The sequence below is a fragment of the Staurois parvus genome, unplaced genomic scaffold (genome assembly GCF_062004578.1).
Source record: "Staurois parvus isolate SC_StPar_1 unplaced genomic scaffold, SC_StPar_1.0 ptg000104l, whole genome shotgun sequence".
In the NCBI taxonomy this organism is placed as follows: Eukaryota; Metazoa; Chordata; class Amphibia; order Anura; family Ranidae; genus Staurois; species Staurois parvus.
The window spans coordinates 9,564,461-9,584,806 of NW_028317900.1; the positions used below are offsets into that span (position 1 = coordinate 9,564,461).

Below are 20,346 nucleotides of genomic sequence, written 5' to 3' on the forward strand. Positions count from 1 at the left end.
CATGTCTTTGGAGTGTGGGAGGAAACCAGAGTGCCCGGAGGAAACCCAAGTAGGCAGAGAGAACATGCAAACTCCAGGCAGGTGGTGCTGTGGTTGGGATTTGAACCAACAATCCTAGTACTGCCATGTGGAAGTGCTAACCATTTAGCCCCTATAACCTTAATTAGCATCCTAGTTGTCACTATGCACTTCATAGTGGAATGAATACAGGCATCATTTGTCCTGCAGTCTTACCTCTTCTGTCATCCTCTGTGTTCGGGGGGGGGGGGGAGGGGGGTAAGCATTTTAAAAGACAGATTGCTGCCATTGGTCTCTCCACAATACTGTCAATCCTACGTGAATCTTTCTAGTTGTCTGGTATAACTGGGTTTTGCCTTTATTGGTTCAATGTGGAGGAGAGTGGGGGTGTTTTTTTTCAGCGCACACCACTGCAGCAAGGTGGTCTGAATCTGTCTCATGGGAGACAAGGCATTTTTCACACTTTCAGTGTGACTGCACTGGAATACCTGCCAAAAGCAGCCTCATTACACCTTGTGTGAATATCTCTGATGGGGATGCAGACAGAAAAAAAAGCATTTTCTTCATTGCTTATTAAGGGACACAGAACTCAGTTATCCTGATACCTGGACCATGCTGAACTGAAGATTGTGGGTCTTCCCTGGAATGCAACCTTTGGGCACTGGACTCTGTCTATGGTTCTCCCCAGACCTTTTTATACTGTGTTAGTTACAGAACACTTTCCAGGTCCAGAACCATGGTACAGCATCTAGTATTGCCAAGTCTTTGAAGACTTTAAATGAGTATGCCATATGGGCTGAGCATCAAGTCTAATAAATTAATTGGTAACAGTATACACTACCATTTCTCGCCAGTTTCATCTGTCTTTGTTGAGTAGGTTAACACGCTGAAGAATTAAATGCCTCATTAGCTTGAGTCTCTCACACACACACACACACACACCATGCTCTTTTCCCTCTTTTCTCCCAGTTTGAGACAGCATCTTCCCACCAATGCTTCTGTCTGCAAAATGGACATTGAATTTATACCTGGGTTAGTCTTTGCTGCTGCCCACAGTGATATGGTTACATCAAGCCATTGAACCTCTCTTCTTAAGCAGCTGGTTGTTAGTAACCAAGGTCTTGCCTGGTGTTCCCTATAAGGTTGTTCCTGCAAAGCTTTACAACATTATGGATCCAAAATGCAAGGGAACCTGTCCCACTGCATTTGGTCTCTCTATCTTGCGATCCACTAAGGGCTAGTTCACACAAGATGCAGTTCAGTGCGTTTTTATTCTGCATCAAAAATACCTGGACAGTGTTTAAATTGGATTCCAATGGCTCTAGTTCACATAAGAGCAGTGTGTTCGGATGCAGTTAACAAAACTAGAACATCCTGCATGTTTTCTGTATGGATCACATAAAATGCACTGGAACACATGAAAAATATACCAGAACGCGAATATCCTTAACCACTTGCCCTTCAGAGGATTTATCCCCCTTCCTGACTAGGCCATTTATTGCAATACGGCGTTGCGTTATTTTAACTGACAATTGCACGGTCACGCAATTCTGCACCCAAATTAAATTTATGTCCTTTTTCCCACAAATAAAGCTTTCTTTTAGTGGTATTTGATCACCTGTGCCTTTTTTAATTGTTTGCACTATAAACAATTTTGAAAAAAAAAACAATATTTTTGACTTTTTGCTATAAAACATATCCAGTAAAAAAAATTTTAAAAATCAAATTTCATCATAAATTTAGGTCAAAATGTATTCTGCTACATGTCTTTGCTAACAAAAAATCTTAATACATGTAAATTAATTGGTTTACATGAAAGTTATAGCGTCTACAAATGGCTGTATATATACTGGAATTAGTTTTTCCATTTTTTTTTATACTAGTAATGGCAGCAATCAGTGACTTATAGCTGGACTGCAGCAGGCATTCTGACACAGGGTGGGAACAGACTAACTGCCACTGCCATCCCCAGTGATACTAATACAGTGATCACTGCTAATAAAGAGCAATGGCACTGTACTAATCACACTGGGCAGAATGGAGTTAACATTTGGGGCAATCAAAGGGTTAACTGTGTGCTGTGTTATGCTTTACATAATGTGCTGTATGTGTTTTAGTAGGGAAACATGCTCCAGAAAAATACACAGTTGTTGGGAGGACCCGGTGATTGACATCTCTAGTGACGCCGGTAGGGCGGCACACGTGCATTCCCCCTACCCAGAAATGCAAATCACGTATATATACATGATTTTGCGCAGCCCTGCCACCCTGTAGCAGTATTTCTGCTATAGGGCAGGAGGAAAGAGGTTAGTTGAGAAAGAAAGAGAGAAAAAAATGCACCAGAACGCATTAAAAATGCACCAGAACGCATAATAAAAAAAACACATGCAGAAATTGTGGTGTGAATCGGCCATAAATCAACTGATTTAGCTCCCAGGCTAAAAAATACAATATCAGCTGATATTGATAGTGTGCGAACCACCCTTTAAAGAGGTGTGTGTGTTTATATTCCCAACTTCACAAGGAATTTGTTTATGTACACACAGTCTACAGATAGACAGCCAATAAATCCCAAGCACAGTTTGTATATTTAGCAGGGGTCATATACAGGTGCATATCAAAATACAAACATTGTGCAAGATGATAATACCATTATAACCACCATCATTCCTGCATATAAAGAAAGGTACAGCATCTCTATGCACACAGATTACTGTTCTTCCTGCACATGTTTTACCAAACTCAGAATTTACACAGACTACCAGCGTTCAGGGGTCAGTAGTAACTAATGCAGAGTTCAGTGGTCACTAGCGAGGAGCACACAGTTTAGGGGTCAGTAATAAGTAAGTTAGAGTTAAAGGATAAGTTTTTGTGGGCAAAAAGTAGTAAGAAAAAAAGAAAAAAAAAAAAAAAATATATATATATAGTGCATACAATTGCTATACAAGTCATATTATAATTGAATGTTATTAAAAATGATTGTTCCTGTTCAGACTGTAGTGCTGTAGCTTTCTGTAAAATGCAATGCAAAATAGCAACCTTGAGGGTTTTGTACACAGTGTACAGAACGCCACCCAGAAATGTAATTTCCTGTTTGTGTGGTTGGCTTACTGCTTTTCCCAGTAGTCTGAACTAAGATAAAATTAAAATTTTTGACATCCACTGCAACAAAAATGTATTTTTTGGTGAGATACTTCCAAAAGGAGATAATAGGAATGCAGACCCTGCCACTTTCCTCATTAGATCATTAGAGCCCTGCAGGTGCAGCAGCTGGTTGATAATTATAAAACCGCTCTCACACAGCTCTGGACATGAACACAGACAAACAGATATTTTTCTCAGCATAACAAAAGGTAGGAATCTGCAACAAAGTTTGTTAAAATCCTTGCAATGTACATTTATCACCCAGAGAAGAATTTTTTTTTTTCGACAAAAGTGGACTTATTCTTTAAAGGATCAGTCCACCCTTGGGAACATGTAACATGCTTCCATAGCTGCAGCTGCGCACCAAACCCCCCCCCCCCCCGATAATATGGGGAGAAGTTTCCCCATACTATCTGTCAAATTTGAAAACAGCGCGGCTGTGTGGGGCTCCGCCTGCACAGCCGCGTCATTCATTCGCGGACTTCCATGAATGAATAAACTGCAAGTCCCAACAGTCTTAGTGGCTGGGGGCTTGTAGTTTTCAATTAACTACCATGGCGCTGTGGAACACTGTGGTAGTTCATTGAAGCTTCCTATCAGAATATCTGCTTGCTCGTACATCCTGTAAGGCTAGCAGATATTCTGACAGGTCTGCAGGAGACCAGCATAGCATCAACAATCTGCTGATTGCTGGTGCAATGCTTTCAAGGCTCCTTTGGACAAAAATAATAAATGCACATTTTTTTACCTGCAAAAAAATGTGCATTTTTTATTTTTGTCCAAAAGGTGAACTTATTCTTTAAGTGGTTAGTAGCGTTGAATGGAGATTTCATTGGTCAGTAGCAAGAAAAGCAGACTTCAATGGTTAGTAGAAATGCAGAGTTCAGTGATCAGCAGTAAGTAACGTAGAGTTCAGTAGTCAGCAGGAACGCAGAGTTCAGGGGTCAATAGAAAGGAACACAGAGTTCAGTGGTTATTAGTAAGTAATGCATTGTTCAAAGGTCAATAGTAAGTGACACACAGTTAAGTGGTCAATAATAAGTAATGCTGAGCTCAGTGGTCAGTAATGAGGAACACAGAGTTCAAATGTCAATAGGTATACTGTTCCTATCTGATACAAGAGAGCTATTTTTTCTCTATCTGATCGAACGCAAGCATTTCTTCTGTATGAGCCATGATCAGAGATGAGAAACTGTTAATAATGCCATCACAGTGAACAATAATAATTAAGTCTGCACCACATGATGCTTTTTTTATCATTATAAATATTGCAAAATAGGATTAAAAGAGCAGTATTACATGATCCCTCTGCCACCGAATGTAACATACCTCATGATCCAATAGTATCAGTACAAAATAAATAAGTTCAAAGAATTCATAGGTTAATACCTTTCCTAGCAGCAATCACAGTGCAACTGTAGTGTCATATGTGTGATACTAGGATACCTATCATATAGCTTTGGAAAGTGGGTGTTGCAAGATGGACTGTATTTTCATTCATTCTTCAAAAGGTAACGCCCACTTATGAATAATGAAAAAAAAAACAGCAACATGTGACATTCCACACATAAACCACACCCACACATGATCAAAGGAAGGCAAGATTGACAGATTCAGGTAGCCTGTGTGTGTGAGGAGCTTGGTCTAGGAGAAGACTGCCTGATGAGTGAAAGTCATTCAGGGCAGATGTTTGGTGGGCCTATGAGTAGTTCCTGAAGCTTCTAAATTAACTATTTGTGAAATTAAATTGTGCAGGAAAATTAAACTAGCAGGTGTCAGCACAGGAGAAGACACCTTAAAGAAAGTACTGTATGGACCTTAAAGAAGGGAACATACCCCGAAAGCTTGTCCTGAAAATTGTATGTTAGTCCAGATAAAAAAAGTATAACGGAAAGTACTCAATTGTTTCTGTCGCAAGTGCACTAATATGGCTACAATCACCCCCGCAGAAGAAGCCTAAGCCTCAAACTGGCAATTCTTTTCCTGCCTTTTATAGACAAAAACAGTTTCTCTAGTTTTTCTCAGATTTCATAATCCAAAGCCACACCTAAGAGAGGTGCCCAGTACAATCGCAAAGCTATCTAATTTCCCCAAGGCAGCAGGCAAGTCTATTTCAGCATGAAGGAATGCCTGTACTTTTCAAAGTAGGGGGGACATCTGATGGCCTTTGCAGACACCTAGACAGAAAGCATCCCAGATTCCAGGGTATGAGAGGTGCTTTTAACCAGTTACAAGTTAGAGTTCCATTGTCATTGCCTGCTTCATGTTGTCCAATCTGCCTGTGCATTTGCTCAGGCTAGAAGACCTCCATGTTACTCTTGAGGATATTTTGAGCCAAGGCATTATTGGCCATGTAAAATAAAAGATTGTTTACTTCTTTCAAAAACAAAAGGGATCTGAAGGTCTTGCAGAATATAGTTTAAAATTCTGCAAGATATCCACCAAGTGTATCATAGCCTTCCTCCAGCAAGGCGACTTTCAAGACTTTCTGGACCTCAAGGATATCCACTGGATCAAGGACTTGCATGCTACCATCTTTATAGCACATTAGCACTATCTCCATTTTGCTGTGGGCCCTGAAAACTATTAGTTTGTAGCCCTACCATTTGGTCTGTTGCCTGAATTTTGAGTGTGCACCAGGATTATAGCACTGGTGCTAGCCACGCTGCACTTTCAGGGTATTCCCGTTTTGGGATACCTAGATGACTTCCTTCTGAGAAAACAGATCACATACCAACTGACAATGTGATGCAAAAAGTCCAGACCTTAAAAAGGTTTGGTTTGATCCTGCAACTTCAGGAGTTGGTGTTTTAAACAACACTTGGATTGGAATTTATGGGACCTATCCTATATACAACCCAGGCCAAAGTTTTTCTTCCTCAAGAAGAACTTCTGATACTCCTCTCCCAAACGTGGACTCTACAGTTCAAGAGCCATACAGCTCTGTGTGTTTTAGGCTTTATGGTAGACTTCTTCAAGGCAGTTCTATTTGCTCAGTTTCACTCCAGATCCCTCCAATACAACATTCTGTAATTGTGGGACAAATTAGTTTAATCTCTAGACAACCTGACTTGTCTGCCACTAAAGACAAGGCTTTCTCTGGCTTGGTGGCTCAGAGATCCAGCTCTGGAGTCTGGGAAATCCTTCCTCCCACTATTGGATGATCCTCACAATGGATACAAGTTTGAAAGGCTCAGGAGGAGCCCTAGGCACACTGTCAGTACAAGGGACTTGGATGTCAGAGGAATACTGTCTTCCAATCAACATTATAGAGCTCAGAGTGAATTGACTGTCCCCATAACACTGGATTCTCCATCTGGAGGGTAACCCAATCAGAATTCAGATGGACAATTCCACAGCAGTGGTGCAAATTCAGCAAAACCCGGGGATATAGTATATCAGGTACTCCACAGTCCGCAGTCACACCAGAGTCCATAATAAAGGTATAGAAACAATAAATGAGACTTTCATTGATCAACTAGTCTGTGCTTGAGCAATGATGCATATCGTGCATTTGACTCTGCTTTCTCCCAATCTTGGATTGTGGGATTTTAGAAGCATTACTGGTTTATTAACATCATTATAGTGCTTCTTTTTGGACATATATAATTCTGCTGTATGTGGCACTTTTGCACTGCCCCTGTTGGGCCTGGTTGATTGGTTCCCCCAATCAACTAGTCAAAACAGTTAACCATTAGGGTACATTTAGAAGTCTAGCTGTGGCAATAGAGGTTGAAAGAATTCTAGTTTGTGCAGAATTCCACATTTCAGCCTTGTCTGCTATTCACATACCAGGCGGGGATATTTGTCAGGCTGGCTACCTCCAGCTTTCAGTAACTTGCTCCAAGAGAATGATCTTTGCACCCAGAAGTGTTCCAGGATCTGTGTTACAGATGGGGAATGCCATATGTGGACCTTCTGGCCTCCAAGTTAAAAAACAAACTGGGTAGGTTTGTTTCCAGGTACAGAGATCCTTTGGTGGAAGCAACAGATGCTATGATGGCTCCATTGGATCAGTACAACCTATGTCTTTTATTCTCCTTCCTTGTTTACTCTGCAGGATCCAGATACAATGCTTACATAGTACTCAAGTGGCCCACACAAATGTTATAGACAGACCTGAGTCAATGTCTGACGTACACTCCACGGGCCATTCAAGATTGTCTGGATATCTTGCCTCAGGTACCAGTTTATCACCCTACTTTACAGTCGTTGGTTTTATTGTCATGGCATTTGATGCCCAAGCCTTGAGAGACAACCAGGACATTGCTTTTCTATCTCTGTGTCCAGCAACAGTCTCAATTAGATAGACACTTTGTGTCATATTTGAGGGTCCCATAAAGGGGACCCTGCTTTTCGTTCTGCTATTTCTTGAATACTCAGAAAATGATTACTCAGGCTTATATTTTTTCAAGACAGACTCTACTAGTTCTGTGAGTTCTTCCTTGGCGTTTTGGCATCAGGAAACGGTTTCCCAGATTTGTAAGGCTGCCACCTAGTCATCTGTTCATACGTTCTCTTAAGTTTTACCAGGTGGATGTTCAGGCCTCATATGATGCCAGCCTCAGGCATAAGGTCTTTCAGGCAGCTCTTTTTGCACACTTTTGAAAGACACAATTTGCTGTGATTGCCATGTGATTCTGTCAATCGACTATCATAGCAGAATTGCATCACGTTTGGAGGGCCATTAAGGCATAATGGCACCCAAACATGTATTGTTCATTGTGCAGCGATCGCCACACAATTTGGGATCTCAGGCAGAATTGTAGCAATTCTGTCTGAAATCGCAAATCAAAAGATGTGAACAGGGCCTGAGCCACAGGCTGCTCCAGATTTTTGTTCTTGTTGCCCCCCTCCCCGATTGGATTGCTTTTGGAAATCTCAATGGTATCATAATAACTGAGCCTTGTGTCTCTTAATGAATAATAAAAACAGGATTTTGTAACTTACTGTAAAAAACATTTCTTGTAATACTTTGAGGGACACAGGTCTTGCCCCTCTGTGTTGTGATCTGCTCCGAAGTACTGCTGAATTTCTACAAAAAATGAAGCATGCTGGAAGTGGAAGGAACTGAGGTCCAACATTTTTGTTTAGCAGTTTCCAAATCCTTATGAAGGTGGCAATATAACCCAATTGTGTCAAAATAACTGTTAGGACCAGAATCTGAACCCAGGACCTCGGCTCCAGCTGGCAGTTGTTCTTGTTACTGAGCCACCTTAGATGCTGGACATCCCCAATGGACAACCTTACTTTCTATCTTGTTTCTGGTGATCCTTGAACTTTGCTCCTCCCATGAACTTCCTATTTAAGTCATGTATTTGCACTTCCTGTTTGCTTATTGTGCTCTTCTTCAGCCAGTTTCTTGCTCCATGTTCTCCTGCTGCTGTACATATCTTCACTACCACTCATCACCCAGCCTTTTGATTGTTCCCTGTATATGCTTTCGCTTGATCCCAACCTTCAACCACTTGTTGCCAACCTTTAGCTTATTTACTGACTATGCTTCTGCTTGATACCTACCTGCTACATCAGCTACCGCACCTCAGCTTGCTCACCTTCTAGTGGGGTGATCCTGAAGGCTGCACCTTGGTACTAGCACACAGCAAAACCCATCTCTACCATCAGGAGCTCTAGTGAAGACTGGCTAGTGCTTACACCCCTGCACTAGCTGGTCACCCATCAGGGGATCTACTCATGTATTTAACATCCTGGTTTCTGTGTGAACCTTTCCACTGCTATAGCTGCCAACCTTTGAACCTGATTGTGACAATAATAGGGTCCTGTGACCCTTAATGAACTACAAGGAGCAGATCTTGTCAGCCTGTGTACAGTTTGGGGACATTTCCCCTCACTTGTTGTGCAATCATCTGGGCAGAAAGTAAAGTGAAAATATCTCCAATGGGAACAAAGATAGCTGTTAAAGCTGGCACAGGTTGTAACACTTCTCTACTCTGGCTGGAGTTAGAGATTGGGGTTGATTTTCTAAAAGAGTAGAGGTTATTAATTTAACAAAGTGAATGTTATTTAAGCGAAGAAATGGGGTAAAACTGTGTTCAGCTTAATTAGCCATTCATGGGCAAGGTAAATAATTAAAAAAAAGAAAGAAATGCACATGATTGGATGATTGAAATAAGCACACCTTTAGTAAATCAACTGCAGTGAATATCAATGAATTCTGTTTAAAAATAGGGACACACAGTGATCAGTACCTTTAATTGTGTAGTCACCCTGCAGGCACCAATGTAAGCCAAGCTTAGATCTGGTCAAGTAAACATGACAAACACATCAGGCTACAAAGATTTGTTTTTATGTTAGTGTGCAAAAAAAATAAAATTTCCCATCGCAGTAGAAATTTCCAGTATCTTGCTTTGTATAAGCTTTTCAACTGTTCAGCATGGTGTAGTAGAGAATGGGAACAAAGAAACAAGACCTTTATGGGTTTCATGTCCTGGATTGCTTATTAGCTTCTGTCCCACTGTAAAAGTGGACATAACTGTGTTGTTTACTTATATTTACTGATTTCAACAACTTCTCTTTTTCAAAATAAATCTGAAGCATCTTTTAGGAGTCAAAATAGATGAGGATATACATGCAAAAAAGCAACTGTAGAAATGTATGCCTGAAAGCATACGAAAAAAACACGTATATCATGACTAAACATTGCTGATATGTTGTTTTCATGTATACAGTAGTAGTAGAATGTTTGCACCTTTTAAAACCTAAATTAAATCAGTTAGGATTCTTGTGGATATTGTTAACATATTAGGGCTGGTTTATTCATACCCATCTTTCCATTTCCACTGTCTTAAGACACCAGTACTGTTGCTGTAATTCATGCCAGCAAATATGAGTATTCACAGATATCACAGATGTGTCTCTGGTTTACAAAGAGCTATTTATGTTTTTTTTTTCCTAAAAGCTAAATATCAAGAGTAAGTGAGCTTAAATATTACTTTTGCAAATACACTTAAATAATGAAGGGCAATGGTTCCTTGCAAAATTAGCATTCTTGGGAAATTATATATTAGCATACATTGTTTAGGATTAGTAATTGCCTCTGTCCCATGTTTCTTGCTTGTAAATGATTAAAGACGCTTACAGTGTTGTAGGTAAAGTTATTTTCCTTCTTAAATGTCAAGCCTTGTGACCTCACTCTTCTTTGCTGATTGTTTTACAGTCATATGCGGCCTTCTATGCTCCAGCAGCTCCTACGGCGTCTTGTTTTTGATGTCCCCTTGCTCAACGAATACTGCAAAATGCCTCTGAAGGTAGATAGTAATAGGCATGACCTATAACCCTGTATGTATTTAATGTGCTTCACAACTGTAAAATCCTATTCCAACTGTTGATTGTCTGTTTCTGCTGAATGTTGTTTATAATGGGGGACTGAGCAAGAAGACTTCTGACCAGGTTCTATGTTGAAACAGATTTAATTATTAGTTTGTGATAAGACTTCTCAGTAGTGGACCTAGACTGTTGAGGACTCTACCCAAACATATTTTGAGCCTCATTCTTCTGCTCAATATCTTGCTCAAAGTCTACTATTTGTAAAAAGGTCATGGGGCTGGTGATCTTGGTTTTTATTATTTTAAAAACGTTTAGATGCAAACAATAGATATGGTGCTTTTAAAATTACATTAGCTTTATTCTTTGAAATGTGCTTATATACATATCTGTTATTCGTGTTTTAAAGGTTTTCCTTGTTTTTAACATTTTAAAGTGCCTATAAAAAATAGATAATCATTGCTGAATTCAGGTGATTTTGTAATATCTGTGGGTAACCACAAACACCCCAGGCCAGCAGCATGCGCAGCTTAGTGTACATTGGGAACAAGCAAGTAAGAATACTTTAATGCAGAAGAAACAAAGAAAGTCTCTTCTGCCATAAAAAACACTGCCTGTTCACACACACACACACACACGCATATATATATATATATATATATATATATATATATTGTGGGAACTCGCTTCAAAGTGGTAGAGCTTCTTCAAAGCACACAGCAACTCTCTTCTTTTTTAAGGGCCTCTTTGCCCAATTTTATTTAAAGGAAAAAGTTCCAGAAACACAAATGCTTCCCACACAGGGGTATCCAACATCAAACCAAACAATTCAGCCTTCTGGCTCTTTCAGCTATACTGCTCTATATCTGTCTCCTACAGACTTCTTCCACAGGGTTGTTTTAGCACACAGCTATTCTCAAACCGCTCCTTGCTGCTTTTGGCTTCCACCTCTCCTTGGTGGAGCCCTCCTGACTCCTATCTGCCGGGGTGGAGCCCTCCTGACTCCTGTCTGCCGGGGTGGAGCCCTCCTGACTCCTGTCTGCCGGGGTGGAGCCCAGAATCATGGCCTGGCCTCCACAAAAAGGCCTGCACACACCTGTGCAATCAGCGCACTGGCTGCTCCCAAAATATGGGCCCAGGATTGGAGATTTCATCCCTCCCAAATCTCTAAGAAATCTCAAGGCTACAGGTCCCAAAACAGGCTTTACAAACCAAAGAGGAAACTGATAAACCAGTTTCCTCTGCATTATGAGATCTGCCTGGAGCCCCTCAACCTGTATGGTTGAGAATCCTGGGTCACCACTGTGATTTCCACCGTGGCAGGATACCGCACTGCCACAATATATATATATATATATATATATATATATATATATATATATATATATTTATTTATTTTTATTTGAACTTGAACTGTTTCCCAAAACCGTTAACATTCATGGTATGCCTTGAATGATAACTTACAGTCACAACCGAAGAGTCAAATTATTAATTGGCTGGTGTCATAGCCGATCACATGTGCAGCACCATGCCAACTGCAGATCAAACAGAAACTAAGGCTGGCCATACATTATACAATTTTCTTGTACAATTCTCCTTTAGATTTACTAAAACCATTTAATACGAGGCCAAACCTAAACACTTTCAACTTGTATGCAATCAGGCAGGCCCCCTGGACTACACAGTTGAAGGTAAATGTAAGGAAATTGAATAAGAAAGTTGTATAATGTATCGCCAGCTCAAGATGTCAACTTCCTTGGCTGTATAGCATAGGAGTGTTTAGTTCTGCTTTAAATAAATGTATGCTCAAGCCATAATCAAATTTAGAACCATGAACTAAATTAGCCAAATGAGTGTGCTTAGCAAAATAAATGTGCACTTCACAAAGTGAATGGCAGTAAATGCTAGGGTTTTACATTCCTTTGAATGTGATTCCTAGGTTGACAGCATGAGACACTTTAAAAAAAATCAACCCCATGAACTTTTACTATGTCCCTGAATTCCACACAACTTTGCAAATAGAGCACAGTGTGTCTACTTTGTTTTAAGAGATCATCACAAGCACTGCATTCTTATTCATAGATTGCTGGAAGAAGGCAGCTCTTGCAAATGTTTAGCCAAGCTATGGCCACCTGTCTTCCCTTCCCCACCACCCCATGTAATTCCATACAGCAAACTGTGAAAAACAGAATGCACATATATATTATCCTTGATGCTTCCCTTGTTATTTTCAAGTTTTTATTCAATACACTGTGCACTTACAAAACATATTTCAGGTCAGAGATGCAGATTACATAGTAACATCACATGTTCACGCTATTGTCACAAGTCACATTGGCATATGCAGAAGTAGTGTCCAGCTGGGAAGTATGATGATATAAACCAGGGGTCTCCAAACTTTTCAAACAAAGGGCTGGTTTACTGTCCTTCACACTTTAGGAGGGCCAGATTGTGACCAGTGGGGGTAGAGAATGTTCCGGGCCCAGCATCAGTGAAAATAAACAAGGGGTACTATTCCTCCCATTAATACCATTAATACCCATCATAGGTATTAATAGGAGGAATAATGCCACATAATTGGTATCAGTGTAAGAAATAGTGTCCCATTGTTTGTGTCAGTGGGAGCAATAGTACCTCATATCATTGGGAGAAATAGTGCCCCAAGGGCCGGATAAAGGCTAGCAAAGGGCCACATTTGGCCCTAGGGCCGCAGTTTGGAGATCGCTGATATAAACAATAGAAATACACAAAGTATCACATAACCAATGGGACACCTAATCCGAGGTACACTATAGATCTGCAAAAAAGTATTAAAGATATGTCATACAGTGAATGAGCCCAGTGCTATTCTTTTAGTATGGAATTAAAAAAGAGGAGATAATCTAGTCAGCACAGTATACATTTTTCTAACTTAGATTTGTCCTCCTTCTCTCGTAAAATATAGAACAAGGAGGATAATAAAGGGGAACTTGGGAAGAGTGGATCCTGACGCTAGTCAGTATTAATTATGACTTTAGTGCTGTAGTGCATTCCACTCGACAGATCACCCCCCACCACAGGAGATCAGCAAGAAACAGGCTGGTTACATCTTGTGTCAGGTCCCAGCCAGTCAGTGTTGAGGATTCAGGGTTCCAGAGATTGTGTCATACTGAGAGGAGCAAGTGTAGGCCATCCAGGGCATCCAGGTATCCCTAAATGTATCTTTTCTATTATAGAGCATAGCTGTCAGGCTTTCCATAAATCTGAGTTCATTCAACCTAGCAAACTAGTAACTTAGTGTTGGTGTAGAGGTTTGCTTCCAAAGATCAAGAATGAAAACACAGGCTGCATTCAACAAATGTACAGTCAGTGAGTTCTTATAGTAGTACAGAGTTACTAAGTTAATATGTAATTAATGTCCCAGGTGGTCCGTGTCGAGGTCCATGGATATCAATTGGAGAACTACATTCTTAACTCCTGTCCAAATCTGGTGTACCAGAGGGCACTGCCAGAAAATATGCAGGAGTGTTTCAGCCTCCTTGTGGCATCGCCAGAACATCTTTGTGACTTAGAAGTAAAATTTATTCTTCAACACCAGGACCCTATTGACAGTAATTTGTATCCCTGTTCTTGAAAGTGATTAGAAATCGAGGATCTGTGGGCTAGTCGTATGGCTCTGATAATCTGACTTCCACCTACGACTAGATGGGGGTGCATAGTCCTCCGGAGTCACATTTGACAGCTTATAGATGGAAGATAGTAGGTGGGACATGAATTTGTCATCATTACACAGTGTTCCCTTCCTTCCCTTGTTCTTAGTCTGAATATGCAGACACGTGTTGTCTACATAGTAGCTACATTTATACAGGAACTGTGTTCCAGAAGTTTTATAATCTTTTGTTCTTAGTTCTAAATAACAATTCAGACTTCAGGCAAACTGAATGTAGACAATGCAGTGTCTACAATGGTTATAGTCTGACTGTAATGACAGCTCTGAAACCACAGGTAAAGACAAGGCAATGGTAAGTTATATTTAAATTTACAAAGTTGTTTGGTGTCCCTGAGCATGTTAAAATGTTTTTAAAAAATGCCGTTAACCTTTCAATATTCTTAAGTGGACATACTTTGATATCACTGATGGATGGAAATTCTTTATTCAGTAAAGTGTATTTACCCAAAAAATAAAATAAATATTTATTGAATTTTCACAGCTTTTGACAAACCATTACGAACAGTGCTGGAAATATTACTGCCTCCCTTCAGGATGGGGCAGCTATGGTTTGGCCTCAGAGGAGGAACTGCATCTGACTGAGAAGTTGTTCTGGGGGATTTTTGATTCCCTTTCCCATAAGGTATTTTCACTCTTGTCTACATAGAATCTTCCATGTTGGATTTGTCTGAAAATGTTACAGGCGTTCATTATTTGTTAGTTCAGTATCCATTTTTGTTTTGGGGGGGGGGGGGGGGGGGGGTTGCTGGCTGGATATGCATTCAAATGGCAGCCAAAGATTTTCATTAAATTCACTGAAGCCAGGAAGAACAAATAGATTACTCTTTAATATTTGAGGTATTAAGGCTTAACTTGCTACTGAGGATAATAAAACACATAGGCAGATTTAGAAGTGTTGCTATCCTGAGGCTGCACTAAACCAAAGAGAGTAAAAACAGTATTGACACCAGGAAGTTAAATGAAGCTGTTAAAGAGATTTTCGTTTTTTTAACTTGAAAAAATGTTCTTATCTGAATGTTCAGCATGCGTGGTGATCTCTTTTGGCTGTGTAATCATTTTTTCCCCTTGAAGAGTGTTCTGTGAGCAGATTTTACCCACATTTTTTATAACGTAGTACGGAATTATGCATATATTGAAACTGCACAGATTGCAGAACTGGATTTAAAATGTGCATAAAATATGAGTTAGGTATGCAATATTAAGAATGTGAGAAAGTCCTATCATAGATGACTCACCCGTCTGTGACATATCCATGACAAGATGTGACAGGTGTTCAGGGTGATTGTGTGATGGAGTGACAAAGTGATAGAAATTTTGAAGGTTGATTAGAATAACATGGGTTCACCATGCATGCTTCTTGTGCGCAAGACAACATCAGTTTGCTTCACATAAATGGTACAGTAATATTTAATTTGCCATCATAAGGCTGAATTCTGTCGTGGAGAGCCTACATGGCGGCATATTTACTTGAGCTGTGTGCCTCCCAAGAATCCTCTGGAGTGCATTGCTGACATAATGAAATCATAATTCTCTTCGCTAAGTTATTTCTAGAAAATAAAGCACACTTTGCTCTGATGAGCTAGCCAATGATCTCTTGTAATCAATGAACATGGTTTGGTTGTGTATATTAGTTATAAACTGCCTTGAGGCATAAGTTTATGATAATCTACTGATGCGACACTGAAACTTTTACAGAACTAATTACCATGAAAACAACCATTTCAAAAATTAAACTGTGTTTGTGGCATGATTTATTGCTTTATTTTGTGTCATAACAGCATGGGGACCTGTGTCTCAAGCCACTATTTGTGTGATATATTTTCAGTACTAAATGTTAATGGCATTTTAATGTAATGATTACCTAACCATTAAGGGAGTGGTCAGTTATGTTGTTTGTATGTCATTAATGCTGCAGTACCAACATTTGCGTAAAGGATTTATTGTGAGAGACATGAAGGCTGCCATTGCTACTTCACATCCTTCAAAAGCTGTGTCTCTGTCTGTTATCTGTAATGCTTTGATACTTTTAGTATTTACCAGGAACAAGCATGCAAAAAAGAATGATTGACTTTACTCTGACTTCACAGATATGCATGCTTGTTCTAGGTCAGTTTATTGAGAGCAGTTGATCCAGACAGCTGGCATCTCCAGAAGTGTGTTAGCAACGCCAACCCCCATGTGTCTATCATGAAAAGTTCTCTCCTATACATGTACATTTTCCCACATTACAGGAGGCTTCTGGACAGTCTCCTCCAATCCTAAAACATAAAAATCCTTCTTGCAGTTGAGCTGCGCCCACACTGTGAGAGTTACCTGCTTGTTTATATCTAGGGCTCTTGGTAAAGAGCTTTTATTTACCCAATCCTCCACTCCTGCATGCTACTTTAAAAATGCGAGACTGGTCACCGGAGAGTCTGACATCATAATCTGGAGGTCTGAGGCCCTCTGACATTTTAAGAATTGACGCAGGAACCATAGTCCTGCATTGGATGTGAGGAGACTGAGAAACAGTCCACTGCTGGAGCATGATAAGTAAAGCTGCTATTTCCACCTCCAGACATACAAGAGCAGCTAGTACTTGCACTGCAGGCACAGCCCCACTGCACGGGAGTTTTCTGTATCTTGTAAAAGTACAGAAAAAAGAACTGTTAATCTGTCAGAAATGCACCAAGTCCTCTTATGGGCTGACAACACACAGCTTTTTTTTTTTAGAATGAGCATTATCAGTCATTTGACTACTAATATGTGGGGTCTTGCAAGCTAATATGGTGCCAAAAGTTTTTTAAAATGATCAATAAAGTGCTGTAAGTTATTTAAATTATAACAGTAGATCGCCTACATATCACACATACCCATTCTAATGTTATAGCAAATCCAGAAAGAATAGTGTCACGCTCTACTAACAAATGAATAAGTGATTACCCAAAAAACAAAGCAAATTTTGTATCCAAGTATAATAACACTTTTGCAAAATTAAGTGTCCATATTCAGTCCGTGACTGCACACTCTTTCAGGTGATATAAACAAAACGATTTGTGTTCAATCCACCAATATTATGTTGTTATAACAATCAAATGTGTACCTTCACCGGCTGTGCTCTCACCTAGTAAATATGACCAAACCGTTAAGTTAAGTGAAGTTATATATAGCTTGTGTCTCTTTAGAGCTGGATGGGAATGTCACTCTTCAAAGTTGAGGATCCCCTCACTTCCTTAAGATTCTTCCTCCATAGATGTATATGCCATAAAGAGTAATAAAAACATAGTGCCTTATCTTCTTTTAAAACATTTATTTAAACATATAGTGGTGCACTCACATGTAACTCACTTTAAAATCAATCTACAGTGTGTATTTGCAATCACTTGCTGTGTACTTGCTGTGAGTTGCCTGACTTCTGTGTTTGGGTAATCATTTATTCATTTGTTAGTAGAGCGCGACAATGAAAAATTTGACTACTACTAGTGTGAGCTGCCAGTTTTGTGGAAACAAAATATTTACTTATATTGCTTCACTTAGATGGCGATGTTTCTCTCTCTTTTATGGTTCACACACAGTCTCTTCTAGCTTTTTTTGAATTGGCTGCCACTGGGTCAAGCATTGTTGGAATATCCCTTAACCACCTTTGGACTTTAAGTACTTTACTTGTGTGGTTAATATACTAGCCATCACAGTATACATCTGTTTTTTTTTCTTCTTAGTTCACCAAATATTTCTCTTGTAAACAAAGTGTAGAGATAAGTAGTGTGTAACACAGGGTTCAGAGGTAAGGCATAAGTAAAGTAAAGTGTGTAACACAGGAGTATATAACACACAGTGCAAGGGTCAGGAGCAAGTAAAGCTGAGTGCATGAGTCAGTGGTATCTATGACAGAACTTAAAGGTCAGGAGTAAGTAACTGAGAATGCAGGGGTCATTAGTATGTAATACAGAGTGCAGGGGGTCAGAAGTAAGCAATGCAGAGTGCAGAGGTAGGCAGTATGTAACACAAAATGCATAGGTCAGGGGTAAATTATTCAGAGTGCAGGGGACAATGGTAAGTAATGTAGAATTCAGGAGTCAGTAGTAAGTAGCACAGAGTTTAGGGGTTAGTATTAAGTAAGCAGAGTATAGAAGCCAGTAGTATGTAACACAGAGTTCAGAAGTCCACCGAACGATCCTGGCACTGGGCATAGAGATGAGTGAAGGAAAGATGGCCTCCACTCATCTCTATGCCGTTGGAGGACCAGAGCGATGTCACTTCCAATTCCGGCGCCTTGTAAAGAAGGACTTTTTTTTTTTTTTTAAAGCACTAGATGAATGCTTTTTTTGATCTAATGCTTTACATTTTAGGTCTTATTGACCCCATATCTCTCCAAAAAGAGGACTTGTCACTAATTATTTCTATCACAAGGGATGCATGCATTCCTTGTGATTGGAATAAAACTGATTTTTTTTTTTTTATAAAAGGGACCGTGTAAAGAAAAAAAAAAAATGAAATGTAAAAAAAAAAGTTCCACCTAGTGGTGAACACATACATAGGCCACGCCCACATATGTAAACGGTGTTCAAACCACACCTGTGAGGTATCGCCACGAACGTCAAAACAAGAGCAATAATTCTAGCACTAGAACTCCTCTGTAACTTTACACTGCTAACCTGTAGAGATTTGTAAAATGTCACCCATGGAGATTTTTAAGTAGTATAGTTTGACGCCATTCCAAAAGCGTGCACAATTTTAAAGAATGACATGTTGGGTATCTATTTACTCGCTGTAACATCCTCTTTCATATTTTACAAAACATACTTCGATTTCCGTTTTCGGCCAAATGCATCTTGAATTTTCAGTTTCGGCACCAGAATTTTCATTTCAGTGCACCACTACATCACACTATGCTTATTTCTCACTTACCAAGTCCATGGCAGGTTTGAATCTGCACCTCTCTGTTCAAAATTTAAAACCATGCATTCTGAGCCCATTATTTCCTGTATCATCATGTGACCATCAAGGAAACATCATATCCCATCATGCATTGCCTTGCTGCATTACAAAATAAGGTGTGTTTTACCTTTGTGTCAGTGCCGCCTATCAGTGCCAGTCAGTGCCGCCTATCAGTGTGCATCAGTGCCGCCTAACAGTGCCAGCCAGTGCCACCTAACAGTGCCAGTGAGTGGCACCTATCAGTGCCAGTCAGTGCTGCCTATCAGAGCTGCCTATCAGTGCCATATATGAGTTCTGCCCTTCAGTGCCCATCAGTGATGCCTGTCAATGCCCATCAGTGCCACCTACCAGTGCCTCCTCATCAGTGCCAGCCTATCAGTGCCCATCACTGCAGCCTCATTAGCACACATCAGTGAAGGAGAAAAATCCCTTATTTACAAACTTTTATAACAAAAACTAAGAAAAAACAGTTTTTTTTCACAATTTTCAGTGGTTTTTGGTTTGTTTAAGAAAAAATGCAAAACCCCGAGGTGATTAAATACCACCAAAATAAAGCTCTATCTGTCACAAAAAAATGATAAAAATTTCATATGGGTACAGTGTTGCATGACCGCGCAATTGTCATTCAAATTGCAAAGCTGGAAATTGGCCTGGGCAGGAAGGGGGTATAAGTGCCCTGTAGGCTTGTAGTTAAGGGCGCCATACACTTTACAGTCTAATTGTAAAATCTTCTTTAGATGTGCCATCAACTATGTAGGGCCTGCCTGATTAGAGACAAATTGAATGGATTTTTCAGATGGGTTTCCCTATTACATTGTTTTTGCAAAATTAAAGGAAATTGTACAGAGATTGTACAATCAGATTGCATAGCGTATGGTCAGCTTTCTTTTTTACATGTACATGGAAAGGAGATTTTCACGATGGGGTGTGGTGTGTAAACTTACCAATTTTACTTTCAGTCCCCATTCACACAGCATAGTTGGAATGCACTTTTTTGGCACTTTTTTGGCATGTTTTACCTGCAAAATGCATAGGGTAGCCCAGTGATTTCAACGTGCTGCCCTACGCACAACAAATGCAGCAAAATAGCCCATGTGGTATTTTGGTGCGTTGCAGTTTGCACATTTTTTTATTATGCGTTTGTTGTGATTTTTTGCACTCAAGAAGGTGCATGCATGTTTCTGCATTTGGGGTGCCGTTAACAATTAATGGCATCAAAAGTGCATCTAGTTCATTTTAGGTATATAAATGTGGCCATACATTATACAATCTGA

The 20,346-nt window shown here is 39.9% G+C and overlaps 1 protein-coding gene across 8 annotated transcripts in view; it reads left to right on the forward strand.

The window, feature by feature from the left end:
- The window catches only part of RYR3 (ryanodine receptor 3), a 954,561-nt gene that overhangs the window by 525,723 nt on the left and 408,492 nt on the right, over positions 1-20,346 (forward strand). For all 8 annotated transcript variants that reach the window (XM_089671311.1, XM_089671312.1, XM_089671314.1 and 5 more), the window contains 2 exons: positions 10,340-10,430; positions 14,637-14,777. In XM_089671311.1, coding sequence (XP_089527437.1) covers positions 10,340-10,430; positions 14,637-14,777 — 232 coding nt within the window. The remainder of the gene's footprint in view (positions 1-10,339; positions 10,431-14,636; positions 14,778-20,346) is intronic.